This window comes from Galeopterus variegatus, unplaced genomic scaffold, assembly GCF_000696425.1.
Source record: "Galeopterus variegatus unplaced genomic scaffold, G_variegatus-3.0.2 Scaffold6606, whole genome shotgun sequence".
NCBI lineage: Eukaryota > Metazoa > Chordata > Mammalia > Dermoptera > Cynocephalidae > Galeopterus > Galeopterus variegatus.
This window is the reverse complement of record NW_007732717.1, coordinates 60,120-74,275: the sequence shown is the minus strand read 5'-3', so window position 1 is coordinate 74,275 and position 14,156 is coordinate 60,120. Positions and strand designations below refer to the sequence as shown.

The following is a 14,156-nucleotide window of genomic DNA, read 5'->3' as shown; positions in this document are numbered from 1 at the left end:
CAGCGCAGCCTGCACCGAGTGCGCGAGCTCGAGGCGCTGGCGCGACAGGTGCCCGACCTGCAGCGCTGGGTGCGGCAGCTGGAGGCGGAGCTGCGGCGCTACAGGTGAGCGCGGAGGGGGACCGCTGGTGGGCCAAGGGGCAGGCGGGCCGGGTGGCCCAGCCAGCTCCCGGTCTCCGGAATTGCAGGTGTGTACGCGCGCTCCCACGCGCTGTGGTGGTCCTCCTGTTTGTCCATGTGTTCATTCATGTACTCCTCCATTCATTCGTCGGTTCTTCCATCTCTAAAGTCTTTCATCGACTCCGTTGCTTGCTCTGCATCCATCCATCCATCCATCCATCCATCCATCCATCCATCCATCCATCCATCCATCCATCCATCCATCCATCCATCCATCCATCTGTTCCCTCTGTTTGTTCATTCATAGATTGCAATTGCATGTATTAATTCATATTTGTTCTTCAATTTGATCATAGTGATAGTAGCTAACAGTTACTAAGCACTGATTGTGTGCCAGCCTCTGAGCTCAGAGCTTTATGTGGCTTAACTCATCTAATCCTCATTATGGCCTTGTGAAGTAGATACTGTAATGTCTCCGTTCTATAGGTGAGGAAACAGGTCTATAACGACCCCTTGTGCTATCTCGACCGGGGCAGGAAGCTAGATTTAAGACCAAGGTTCAGGTCCTGGCAGGGCTTCTTGACAGATGTGTGACTTTAGGCAAGTCACTGCCCCATTTGGAGCCTATTTCCTCTTGGGTGTACACAGATTGGAATTCCTGACTTCCAGAGTGGCTGTAGAGAGGCCGTGGATTCCTGCATGGCACATAGTAGGTGCTCAGGAAACGCAGATTCTTTCAAATCACCAGGCCTGTCTGCCTGTTGCCAGCCACATTTACTGAGTGCCTCTATTTATGCCAGGGCTGTGTCAGGGCTGTGAACAAGATAGACCAAAATCCCTGGCCCGAGCAGTCACCAGTGAGCATGCGAGACCTTCATGTGAACAGATGTATGGCAGCAGACTGGATGAGTGCTGCAGCAGAGTGGGGTTGGGAATGAGTGGGACCCTCACATGCTTGCTGCAGGCTCAGCTGGCCCCTCCAGAGGTGACTTGAGCTGAGAGCCAAAGATGGGACGTTACCCGGCTGGGGAGGGAAATAGGGAGAGTGTTTTAGAAAATGCGAATGGTATGAGGCAAAAAGGACCTTGGCATGTTCCAGAAACTGAAAGGAGGCCACAGTAGCTCGAGGGGTAAAGTTGGAGAGGAAACAAAGGCCAGGCCATTTAGGGCCTGAGAGGTGGGAGCAAGGACTTTAGTCTTTCCCTTAAGAGAACATGAAGCCATGGAAAAGTTGTAAGGAAGGCGGTGACAGAAACAAATTTGCATTTCAATAAAAAATTACCCTGGCTACAGTTGTGACAAGGGTGGGGAGGAAGAATAGGAGACAGCTGGGAGCCCAGTGAGGGGCTGTTGTCATCATCCAGCCTGAGAGGAAGATGGTCTGGCCCAGGTTGGGGCTGGGGCAGCCAGAAGGCATGGCTTTGAATCTGACTCCCTGGAGGAGGGATCTATTGACTCTGGGCCAGTGTCCTGCAGCTCCAAATGTTTGGATGGTCACTTCCTGTTTGCATAGCTGATCAGCTAAAGAGCAGGGCTGGTTGGCTTGAAGCCTGTGTCCAGCCTTGGAACTCTCTCCAAGAGGAGAAACAAAGGGTCTCTTCTTTGTTTTGCCCCGAAGTCACAATTAGTCATTTACAGTGTGATTGTAAGAGCAACTACAAACACTGGGACAGCCCGTCACAGTAGAAAGAGTGGATTCCTATCCATTGCACCATCTGATCCTCATAAGACTTTGCAAGGTAGAAGTTTTATCACCATTTTATAGATTGTAGGAAGTGAGGTTCTGAGAAGTTAAGTAACGTACCCGAGACCACACAGCCAGAAAGTGGAAAAGTGAGGTCTGCCTGCTCTGTAGCTTGCATTCTTTCTTGCTTTCCATGCTACCTTTTCTGTCGGTGATTCCTGGTTACAAGCCGGCAGCTGCACTCCAGGCCTTGCGTGTGCTGTTTAACCACAGGAAGAAGGGATAAAAACATGTCCCCCTAGTCCTTGCCCAGCCTGGGAGGCAGACTGCCCCGGCCCATTTTTTTTTTTTTTCCTTTCTTTTGGTGGCTCGCCAGTATGAGGATCCAAACCCTTGACCTTGGTGTTACCGACATCATGCTCTAACTCAGTGAGCTAACTGGCCATTTACTCTCCTCTGCCCATTTACTATGGTCAGATCTTGTGGGTTCGTGGACTGACCTGCCCCAAAGCTCTCATTCTTCGAAGAAAGGAAAGGGGAGGAGACAGAGCAGCCACAGACGTTTACTGATCATCAGCTGTGCACCAGGCATGATGCTGGGCTCTCTTCCCATGTCAGCTCATGGAGCCTCTAAACCAGCCTAAAAGAAAAGTATTATTATCTGCGTTTCACAGATGAGAAAACCAAGGCCAGAAAGGAAGCCACTTGCCAGTATAGCACAGCAAGTAAGTGACAAGGGCAGGATTTAACCCCCAGCCTGAACAGCCCAAAGCCACATACAGTAGGTTGGATTTGGGAACATGCACCAGTTCCTTCTGGAGTCTCCCACCCTGGAAACACCAGTAGGACATTTTACAGGCTGGGAGGGCCTGTGGGCTATGAGGTCACCTCTTTTTTTGCATTTCTAGTGCCAGGAACTGAGATGTCCCCAAGTGTTGACTTGAACCGCCCCCTCCTCTGTGGCTGGACCAGTGGGCCTGTGGTCAGGAGGAATTACTGGGGGGAAGAGGCCCACACCCCAAAAGCTAGAGCCCCATCACACTCTCTTAAGTGACATCACTCTGGAATTTCTCCAGGTGCTCTGCAGATGTGTCTTTGGGGGAAGAAAGTACAATGACTGAATTATGCCCTGGGAAAGACAGCTTGAAGCCATTTGGTTAGAATGAATGACCCGACTCACACTTTTCCAGCATCTTCCAGTTTTCAAAGCACTTTCACAGACACCCGGCTTGCTCTGATGTTCTAATTATGCTCTAAGGTTGGTATTGTCACCATTTTTTCGAATGAGGAACTAGAGCCTCTGGGGTGGGGGTGATTTTACTAAAGTCACATACCCAAAACTCAGCTGAACTAGGACTCAAAGTTGCACTTCCAAACTCTGAATCAAATGCTTCTGCTTCCCTAACATGGGATCTCAATGATTCAATATGGCATTTCAAGGACTTACATTGAATTATTTTTCATCCTACTCAGTCCTTGTGTTATGTGTTCTATCCATCTCTTTATTTCTTTAACATTTAAACATACTTATTTTACGGTCTCTTTTGGGTTGCTGTAATATCTGAGCTTGCTGAGGTGCTTTATATCTGCTGTCTCTGTTGCGATGTTGAGTTCCTGGTGTGCCTTGTCATTTTTGTCTGTGAGCCCATCTTTGGCAGAGCCAGGCCCCTAGAGAGGCCCACACAGAACCAGGGTTGTGGAATTCCCTTCAGAGCCTGTCCCTATCTGCCTCCACCAGAGCCTGATTCTGAACTAGTTTTTATATTAGTTTCTTAGCTTGGAGGTTCCTAACTTTGCAGGTCATGAACAATTGAGTTCCATACCTGGGAACAAAATCCTAAGGCCAATAGGTGGAATTTTTCTTATCTTTGTTTCTGGATGAGATGGCTCCTTGATGGCCCCTGACTTCATGTGGGGAGGCTCCTTCTATCAAACCACTGTGCAAGGTCTACAGTACCTGACCACTGCTCAGGCATTTCAGCTCTGTCTCCTGCTCCTCACATGAGCCGGAGGTCTCCCCTTCTTGCTTTTGACCTTGACTCTGTATTCTTTAACACAGTCGTATTTTATCCAGCACTTCCATGTATTTATAGATGAAAGGGGAGCTTCCCACAGCATCTCAGTCCACTATCTTGACCAGCAGCCTAAAAGAACATGCAGTAAATATTTAAGCAATTGGTGCCATTCATTTCTTCTTCATTATTCTAAGCACCTTCTCTGGATGAAGCCCTGTGCCAGATACCTGGGGGATATAGAAATGGCATAGGCATGTCCTCTGCCCTCAGAGCGTCTCCTGGTCCGAGGAGAGCAGGTCATGAATACACATGTCGGGATACAGATGTGCTGTGTGAAGAGGGGCCACAGAGGAGCTGCTTCCAAAGCCATGGGAGTCCCAGAACAATTAGAAGTAGCCCAGGGGTCAGAAGGGGTCTTCAGGCCTCCTAGAGCTGGGGGAAATCCCAGGAGCTTGCCTGCCCCACGTCTGCCGAGGCCCGTAGCGCTCCTAAGAGCACCCGCAGTCCCATCATGGCCACAGCAGCCTCTGTCTCCTGCTGCCCCACAGCTGGCCTCTGTCTCACACCACCTCATCTGAGAGGAAAACCTCAGCTCCTTATTCAAATCCCACAAGACAGTCTGTCCTCACAACCCATTTTTGTGCGTGGTAGACTTTACTGATGATTTGGCAGAGGGTGGGGTGGGGGATTATGTTGGGGTAATGCAAACAGCTTCATATGCAATATTTGACATCACCATTCCTAAAATGTCATTTAACCCCCACCCAACCAACACGTTTCACTGGCTCTTCTCCCACCTTAGACCTGGCCACTCTCTACCTTTCTCTCTGTTTTCTCTTTTTTTTTCTTCCTTTCTATCAGCTAGGTTTCTTAGATGAGTGTCAGAGAGCCTAACTCAAACTGACTTGGTGAAAAAGACGTTAGTTCTCAGAACTGAAAATTTAGGCATGTTCAGCTTCAGGCGTGGCTGGATCCAGGTACTCAAGCAGTGTCACCAGGATATGCTGAACTCTTCTTCACCCTCATGCAAGTTCTTTCCTCCAGTAGCCCCTGGGGTGCCAGGCTAACATCTCCAAAGCTCTGAGTCCAGTAGAACGATCATCCCTCTTCTGGGTCATCCCACTGAAGTCCCCAAACTGAGCCTCCTTTGGCCAACTTAGAAACATGTTTATCCCTGTCTTGGGGGCCAGAATTATTTGATGCTCTGATTGGCCAAACCTTAGTCATGTACCCACTAATGGAGCCAGAGCAAGGCCCATTGAATTCTGGGACTGAGATTTTCCCAAGAGAACCGAAGGGGAGTGTATCCTGGACATGTCCAAATAATACACACCCCCTTGCCCCTCTCTGGAGCTTGCAGCCCACACCCCCTTTCTTGTCTCAGGAACAGCCCACCTGTGGCAAGTGGAGACTGTGGACAGCAAAGGCCCAGAGAGGAAACCTAGTTAGACACAGGGCAGGCTTGTCTCGAAGTCAGCTTTTCCTGGCTGCTGAATGCTCTGGGGGTGGTTTGGGGGGACTCTGTACCCTCGCCACCTGTGCCTGTTCAGTTGCTTCAGTGCTTGCTGGGGGACATTACCCCCAGTCTCTGTCCCTAGCCCGGGGGCCTCCCTGAGGAAGCACAGGGGTTTGGTGTTTCTTTTCCCAGCACCCAGCCCATGTCTGGGCACACAGTCAGACTGTGTGTGAACAGGTGAGGGGATGGTGAGCACATCAATGGGTGGTGTTCTCAAAAATGGCAGAAAGGGTGTGGGCATCTGGGACTTCAGGACAGGGCAACCCGTAAGTGGTCCAATGGCCGGGCCCTGCTTCGAGGGGGGCCGCCCTTGACTCTGCAGTGGAAGGTCTCTGGTGAATTTGTGGCATCTCCTCCTCCTGAAGCCTCCTGTGTCCCGGCCATCTGCTTGGCCAGGCCTTCCCTACTCTGCAACCAAGGAGCGCCACCTGGTAGGGGGTGGGGTGCAAACAGCCAGAAAGAAAGATAGAAAACCCGCTCGGTTCAGCTGGAGCAGGGAGGAGGGGCCCGCCCGGCCGGCCTCTGTGGCTTTGTTGTTGGGAGAGGATGAAAAGGCCAGGATGGAGGAAGGGAGGCAGGAGCCAGCTCATTTGGCCAGCCACATGGGGACACAAGGATGAGGCCATCCAAGGACCACCTCCTTTCTTCAGCCCCATTGCAGCAGTCCGGCCTGACCTGGGGAGGCCCAAAGTCAACAGGAAAGGGGAGGGAGGGAAGCAGATGGGTGGGGGCGAGCTCTGGGGGCCTGGGGCACCATCTGGAGCTGCGAGGCCTTGGATTCCATGATCCTTGGAGGCAGCGTGTGGGTGGCCACTGGTGGGAACAGAGGCCTTTCTCCCAGGGACAATACCCAGAGCTCACAAGGAAGCAGGGCCTCTTGGCAGCAGAGGTGGGCTCGGTGGGTGGGGACCCAGGCTCAGGAGGCCCAGTCCCGTCTGGTTTAGAATCCCAGCTGTTCCACATCTTTACAGTGGGACCTTGAGCTGTTCCTTTCCCTTCGATGAACTTCACATGAACTTCAGTCTTCCCATCTGTAAGTGGGTGTGGGATTCTTTCCTTGGGGTCTTGGTGTGAATGCTGAGTGAGATGGGGAAGGCAGTGTGGTGGAGCTCTGGGGGTGGGACCTGCGGCAAATCATTCTGCCTCCATGAGCCTCAGTTTCCCTATCTGTAAAATGGGATGATGAGAATGATAATACCCACTTCAGAGTATTTGAAGATCCAAAATGCTCATGTGTAGAATAGGACTAAGAGAATATGCTTAATAGATATTGGTAATTATTATTATTATTTATCCCCTATCACAGTACCCACCAGGTAGAGCATGTCCTATAAATAGTAATGGTGATGGTGGCTGGTGTTATTAGTATTCGAAGAGTCCAACCCCTATAAAGCCCTCTGTCTATGGGGACAGTTTTCCGCTGAGTGTGGCAAGGCCCTAAGGAGAGTCACAGAGTGCGGTCAGCACAGAGGAGGCCCGAGTACCACAAGGGGCAGGGGCTCTTGGGGCAATGCCATCATCCAAACTGGGCGTTGAAGGATGAGCAGTAGTTTTCTCCGGTGTTGCCGATTCAGGTTCCAGTGAGTACAAAGGCTCAGAGGGGCGGAAGGCCTTGATGCCTCTTGGGAAGAGGGGGGCTGTTATTGTGGGTTTGAAGTTGATGTGGCAGGAGAGGCAATTAGAGGGGTTGGTAGGGGATGGCAAAGGTCCTGAATGTCATGCTGAGGCACGAGGCCTCTACCCCAGAGAACAAGGGAGACAGAGAAGGGCCTGAAGCAGGGAGCGAAGTGGTCAGATTTGAGTTTCCTGAAGACTCCTCTGGCTGTGTGTGGAGGACGCATTGGGCAGGAGGGGAGGCGAGAGGCTAGAAGGCTAGTGAGGTTGTTTCTGAGTCCAGGGAGAGAGGATGAGGCCTGACCTGCAGTGCCAAAGAAAGGAGAGTCCACCAGTCCACGCCTGAAGACCTTCGTGGAGCCGGGGGAGCCTCAGCCCTGCCATCTTCCATTTCAAAACAGAGGCGTCCTTGATGATAGAATCTTGGGATCTGCAGGCTGAAACAGATTCTAGACTAGCTTCTTGGGAAGCTCCCGCTCAACCTGCTTGTGCCTCAGTTTCCTCATCTGGAGAATGGGGTTAATTTTAGTTCGTACCTCATAAGGTAAGAAATGAGATACTACATGAAAAGCACTTAGAATTATGCCTGGTACATAATGAGCACTTGATAAATGTTATCACCATCAGTTAGCCCTTACCTGTGGGGACATTGTCTCCTGTGGGGAGCATGCATATGTCTGCTGCACAGGCCTCGGAGAGAACTTTAAATCCCTGTGCCACCAGCACCAACACTTGCCCTGTATCTCTGCTGGTCTCCGCTTGGTTTTCCTCACTCCTGCTCCCACTGGGAATATGGCTGCAGTAATTTTTCAAATTCTGTGACCAACATGCTGCTCTCCAGCACCTGTCGATAGTCACAGGGAAGAGAGTTGATTGGTCCAGCCTGGGTCATGGCCCCACCTCGAGGCCATTACCATGGCCAGAGTGCTGGACTATTCCAGTTGGGTGGGTACTGTCACCAGGAGACAGAAAAAGGATGCAGGTCTGACAAAAACAACAAATGTCCACCTCATGAACTTCCCCTTGGAAGTGAAAATCCAAGAAACATGAAGGCTATAGCACAGCAGTAAGCAAAGAGAAGATGAAAAAGGGAATGTTTGGGCGTCTGAACAGATGGTGGAAGTCTTTTATGTAGTGTTGTTTTCCAGAAAGTCAGGGGGCCTGGTGCGTGTCGATGTTTTCTCGTAGTGTGGTTTTCCAGAAAGTCAAGGGGCCTGGTGCGTGTCAATGTTTTCTCTCATGTAGGGTGGTCTTGTCTGAAGAGATTTTCTCATGTAAGACTATGCTATTTACCCACAAGGAGACACTGGAAGGAGAGACCAGTTCCTGGGTGGAGGTCTGGCATGTCTTGTAGCTATGGAGGTGCCAGTGCCAGGATCCTAACATGGCCTGGCCTCGAGTTATGGGTGCTAATGATGACTTCTGCAGACCCAAGCCAGGGAAACTCTGGAAGACATGAGGGTCTTGGCACCACAATCTCCAGGTTGTTCTAATGGTACAGACAGATACAGACAATCTAGGTCCTCTTGTGTAGGGGAAAGTGTGAAAAATAAATGTGTGCTTTCTTTGGGTGGAGGGAGTTCTATACTACATTGGATTTTTTAGTTGCTAATGATTGAAACCTCTCAAACTACCTTATGCCAAAAAAAGAAAAAGAAAGAAAGAAAAAAAAGGGCAAAACAGGGCTTCTGGTCAAGATGGCAGAATAGACAATCCCCAGTGTCACTGTCTCCCACAAATCAACCAATTTACAACTATAAAAAAGCAACGACAGCCAAGCTGGGGCCATTGGAGCTTGGGGGAAGAGGAGGAGAGACCTATGGAGTACATGAACACAGGAGAAGCCACGATGAGAGAAAGGAAAAACTGCTCTGAGTGTTTCAGGCCACAGCCACTTTAAGGCTGAAGCTGCTGAGTGCACAGAGCCGGAGCCAGCAGAAGCCACAGCTATGCCCTTTGGATAGAGTTACTTGGAGGCAGCAGGGGAGAAGAGAACATTGTTGGCCCCCAGGACAGCAAGACCACTAATAGGGTTCCCGTGGACCCAAACAGGAGTGGGGAGCCACAACAACTGAAAAAAGGAGCCATTCAGAGGCTGGTGAGTCATCACAAGGGACTGGCTCACAGCCCGTCCAGTGGGAAGTGTTTGCAGCACGAGTGGTGGGGGAGACGGGCCCACCATGAGAACATGGGCACAGCAAGGACAGCTGATCTGCCCTCCAATCAGTGCAGGACTATCCAGAGGAGACTGGTCAGGAATATAGAACAGCATGGGGTGCAGTTTGATGTATCTCTCTCCTTTGGTCTCTTATTTTTGCTTTCCCCTAGTTGGCTCCACTTTCAGACATTCTTCCCATACAGTAGCAAGATAGCTACCATCATCACCAGGATTAGTTCCTAACTTTCCAATTACCCCCAACAGAAAAGCTTCTCTTTCCAGGAATTCCAGCAAAATCCTTAGATTAACTTTGATTTNCCCAACAGAAAAGCTTCTCTTTCCAGGAATTCCAGCAAAATCCTTAGATTAACTTTGATTTCCCTGACACGGACCATGCCCATCCCTTAACCAACTACTGGTACCAGCGACATGGAATATGCTGATTGGCCAGGTTAGGGTCATGTGAATACTTTGGACCAATCGCTGCTACTCTGACCAGCCCCTGGGTGACATGCCCACCTGACCTTCCTGTGTCAGAGAAGGGGAGGGGTCGATTCTCCAAAGAATAATAGTCCCTGCACCTATTATCCCTGTTTCCTGTCCCCACAGCCACTGAGCCCAACAGAGGGCCTGGCCCAGGAAAGGCTGGCGGTTTCTTCATGAGTAGACAGGTGCGCAGACTGTCAGAAACTTCTGCTCTGAATTGAGGGGAGGGGGCAGCTTCTCTTGAGAGGACTGAGGTGACTTGGAGAAGCTTGGAGCCACCTCCAGTCAGACACCCAGTAAGGGACCAGACAGAGATTCTTCATTTTGTCTCTCTTTGACTTTATTTAACCAAATTTTGTTGAGTGCCCAGAGAATGGCCGTGATGTCCTGACCCTGTCCTCCTGGGCTCTCATCCTGGTGGGGGAGACGGCCGACAGGAGCAACAAGCCCTGGGTGAGTGAGGTGCTGGTGATGTGGGGGTGCTGCCCTGCAGCAGTCAGGGGAGAGCCGGAACAAGCACCGCAGCCGGGTGGTTAAACGTGGGCATTTTCTGTCTCACATTCTGGAGGCTGGAAGTCCCAGGTCCAAGTGTGACTAGGGCTGGCTCCTCCTGAGGCCTCCTCTCCTTGGCATGTGGGTGGCTGTCTTCTCCCTGTGTCTTCCCATGGTCTTCCCTCTGTGCGTGTCTGTCTCTGTGTCCAAGTTTCCCCTTCTTAGGAGGACACCAGTCCTACTGGAGTAGAACCCACCTTAAGGACCTCTTTTTAACTTGATTAACTCTCTACAGACCCTATCTCCAAATAAGGTCACTTCTGCAGAACCGAGGTCCAGATTTCCACATATGAATTTGAGGGACACAATTCAGCCCATCACAGGAGGCTTCTCTGAGAAGGTGACATTGGAATAGAGCCCTGAGTGGTGAGGTGGAGAAAATGACTGTGTGATCTGGGGCAGGGGCGACCCTGGCAGGAAACACATGGGATGGCGTGAGCATGGTGTGTCTGTGTTGCCTGCCCAGGATCAGCCACTTGGAACCTGACTTGGATGAGTACGGGTCAGGTGGAAGGGGCTAAATGCCCTTTCCTGCCAGTGACCCTGCACCTGCCGAGCTTTGCCCCCCCGCAGACCTGCCTGCCCCTCTCCTCCCACACACACCACCCAGCCCCAGATGGCCCTCCTGGCCTCCTAACAGGTGGCCCACTACCCTCCAGCCCATGGACCACACAGTGGCCAGGGTGATCTTTTCAAGGTGCAGATCCACCCTTGCAGCTCCCCTGCTCACAAGCCACTCCCATGGCCTCCTCACTGTGACCACCATGGCCCTCAGTGATCCAGTGCCTCCCTGTCCTCTGCTTTGTCCACTGTGTACACTCCACTCCAGTCACACTGACCCTCCTGTCCCTTGAGTCCCCCAATCCCTCCTCCTCAGGCCCTTTGGGCATTGTGCTCCCTCGCTCCTTGATGCCCCCAAGTCTGCTCTTGCCTAATCCACATTCAGCCTTCAGGTCATGGCCAGATCCCTCTTCTTCTCAGGCCCCTGCCCTGTCCATAGCCTGCTCTCTGCCATCTCTTACAGCCCTGTCCTTTCCCATCATTAATTTGTTTCTGTGATGACTTCACTAAGGTCTCTCTCCCCCAGGGGAAGGTAAGCTCTGTGAGGTCAGGGGCTTTCCGTTGCTAAGAACAGAGGCTGGCTCAGTAACCCAGCTACAAAGGGGCTGAGGAACAGTCAGCAGCTTGGCTGGCACCCTCCTGGTCTGCGGGACACCCCGTTGCACCTGCGCCCTGTTCCCTGCTCGGTGAAGGCAGGTCCCTGTGTCCGGGTGGGGGCCAGAGAGGAAGCTTGGGAGGGGATGCTGCCCAGACCCCTACAGCTGTCCCCCACACTCTCCTCTCCGTGATTTATTTTCGGCTTTTCCTCCACGGCCTGCCTTTGCAAGCTCTTCCTACTGTTATTGTCTCATTGTCACATGGTGGACCCCGTTTCCTGTGAGGCTGCTTCAGGAAGTGCTGTGCAGCAGAGGAAGCCACTGTGTGCCAGCCTCCAGGGCCTCCTGGGCGGGCTCTGTGTGTGGCCACAGCCTGACAGCCTGCACCCCCTTGGCAGCCCCAGCCAGGCTCTGGGGTTCCTGCTGGCCCTGCAGCTCCCTGAAGCTTGCCGGGTCACTGAGTGGCTTGGAGGGTTGGAAGCAGAGAGGAAACAAACAGCAGTGATGTTTTCCGTCCATGCCAGCAAGAGCTGAGCCCAGGGGGTGTGACAGTCGTTTGATGGGTCGCCTTGGCTTTGATGTGACACCTTTCAGTGTCTCACGTTTTCCAGTCCCACACCAATCTAGGGTTGCTGGGAAGGCATTTTGCAGATGTACTGAAGTCTGTAATCAGCTGGCTTTAAGTAAGGGACATTATCCTGGATGATCTGGGTGGGCCTCAAGAGCAAGGCTGAGGCTTGCATGGAAAAGATAAGAAATTCTGCCTGTGGACATCACCTCGGCTGTGGACAGAGCTTCAGCCATGCCTGAGTTCCAGCTGCCTGTGATCTTCCCTTCTGTAGGTTTCACACGTGCTCAGCCGGCCCCCACCATGACAGGGGCCACTACCTGTGATAAAGCTCTCAAGGCAGCTGTAGCTATAGAAACGGGTGTAGGTGGAGATCCCCCTCTGGCCCTGCTTCTCTGACTGAATGCTGACTCACAGGGGCTGAGGCAGGAGGGGCAACACTAGTGAAGGATGCAGGCAATGCTTCCGAGTGCCTGCTGGGCGTGAAGCACTGCACTAGGGGCCTTATCTACACAACTTCACTTAACCTCCAAGCAGTGCTGTGAGCCATTTATCAATGATGATACTTCAGGCTGCAAGTAACACAAAACCCAACTCAGAATGGCTTAAACTATAGGACATTTGTGACCTCACATGAGAAGTCCAGGGGAGAGCAGTTTCTTGGCAGCTTTGTAATGTTTTGAGGATCCAATTCTCCATCTTGCCACTCTGTCTTCCTCAGCTTGTTATCTTGGCCTGTCAGCAGGGTCCTCTCATGGTCACAAGAGAGCTGTCATGGCCTCAGGCATCACTGCCACATCCAGAGGCAGAAAAATAACGGCTCCTCTTTAGACTTCCCTTTTCCAGAGATCCTCCTAGTAGACTTTCCTTCACCTCTCATTGCCAGGACCACATCACAAATCTGTCCCTAAACCAACCCCTGGCAAAGGGAGGAATCACCATGAGTGGCTTATACAAGTCAGATCTCCTCTCCGGAAGCACAGGGCCACTTGGTGCTGAAGTCATCCTTGAGGTTGTGCTAACAGCACAAATGGGGTGTGACTGGATGGCTGTATTTGGTTTCTATCGCAACCATAACAGATTACCACAAACTTGGTGGCTTGAAATAGCACCCGTTTATGATCTCATAATTCTGGAAGCCAGGAGTGCAGGCAGGCTTGGCTGGGTTCTCTTCTTAAGCTCTCACAAGGACGAAATCAAGATGTCATTGGCTGGGACTGGAGCCTCCAGGGAAGAATCTGCTCCCAAGCTCATTTGGGGGTTGGAAGAATCCAGTTCCTTGTGATTGTAGGACTGAGACCCCCGTTTCCTTGCTGGCTGTCAGCCGGAGGTTGCTCTCTGCACTTTGTCTCATGCTTCATCTTCCAGGCAGCACCGAGTCCTCCTCACACTTCGAATCTCCCTGACTTCCTCTTCTATACCAGTCAAGAAAGTTCTCTGCTTCTAAAGGCACTCCTGTGATTAGATAGGGGCGATCTCCCTGTCTTCCTGTCAGCTGTGCCGTATGACATCACACCACCACAGAGCAGCAGCTCACCTCACTCACAGTTCCAGGAACTAGGGTGTGGACTTTTGAGGGCCATTCCCAGAAATTCTTCCCACCGCAGTGAGGCAGACATTCCACTGGAAAGAAAATGAAGTTCAGACAGGTCAAGTGAGTTGCTCAAGGTTGTAGCAGCCAGGGATTTGTGGTTGCAAACAGCAGAATGCTGCTCGTTGAAGCAGGGCAAGAATTGCTTGGCAGGCATCAGGTACTAAAAGAATCAGTGGGTAGGTTGGAGGACCGGACTCAGCAGAAAGCAAGGGAGAGCAGATCCAGCAAGGCACAGGAGCAGCCTGCTGGGGGACCCTCCCACCACCCCAGCTCTGTTGCTACCGTCATGTGCCCTATGCCATCAGACTCCACAAATGAGTTTGACATGAGCCTGCACCTGTGCGTGAACACATATGTGCCCTGCAAAGCCTGTTAACCACTTGTTCCCCTTAGCAAATTGGTCCTCCCTCCTGGTTTCCCAGATGGATACATTGTCCTGGCTATTCAGGATGGTTTCCATGACCGTTCAGGTGTCCTTCTACCCCCAACCAGATGATTGGTTTATTCCATAATCTCATTCAGTGCTCTTTACAAATCCGGAATTTTCCGACTGGCCTTGGGAATAAAGGTGAGACCTCAATTCTGCAGGCTGCTTAAACATATTTTCCTTGGACTAGATTCTCTCCACAAAGGACAGAAGTCATCAGTTAAATCAGAGGTTAGCAAACTATGACCCATGGGTCAAATCCAGCC

At 51.5% G+C, this 14,156-nt stretch overlaps 1 protein-coding gene across 1 annotated transcript in view; it reads left to right on the top strand.

Moving 5' to 3' along the window:
• Positions 1-14,156, top strand: part of LOC103606479 (EF-hand and coiled-coil domain-containing protein 1-like) — a 44,254-nt gene that overhangs the window by 3,894 nt on the left and 26,204 nt on the right. The window contains exon 4 of the mRNA XM_008591069.1: positions 9-104. Coding sequence (XP_008589291.1) covers positions 9-104 — 96 coding nt within the window. The remainder of the gene's footprint in view (positions 1-8; positions 105-14,156) is intronic.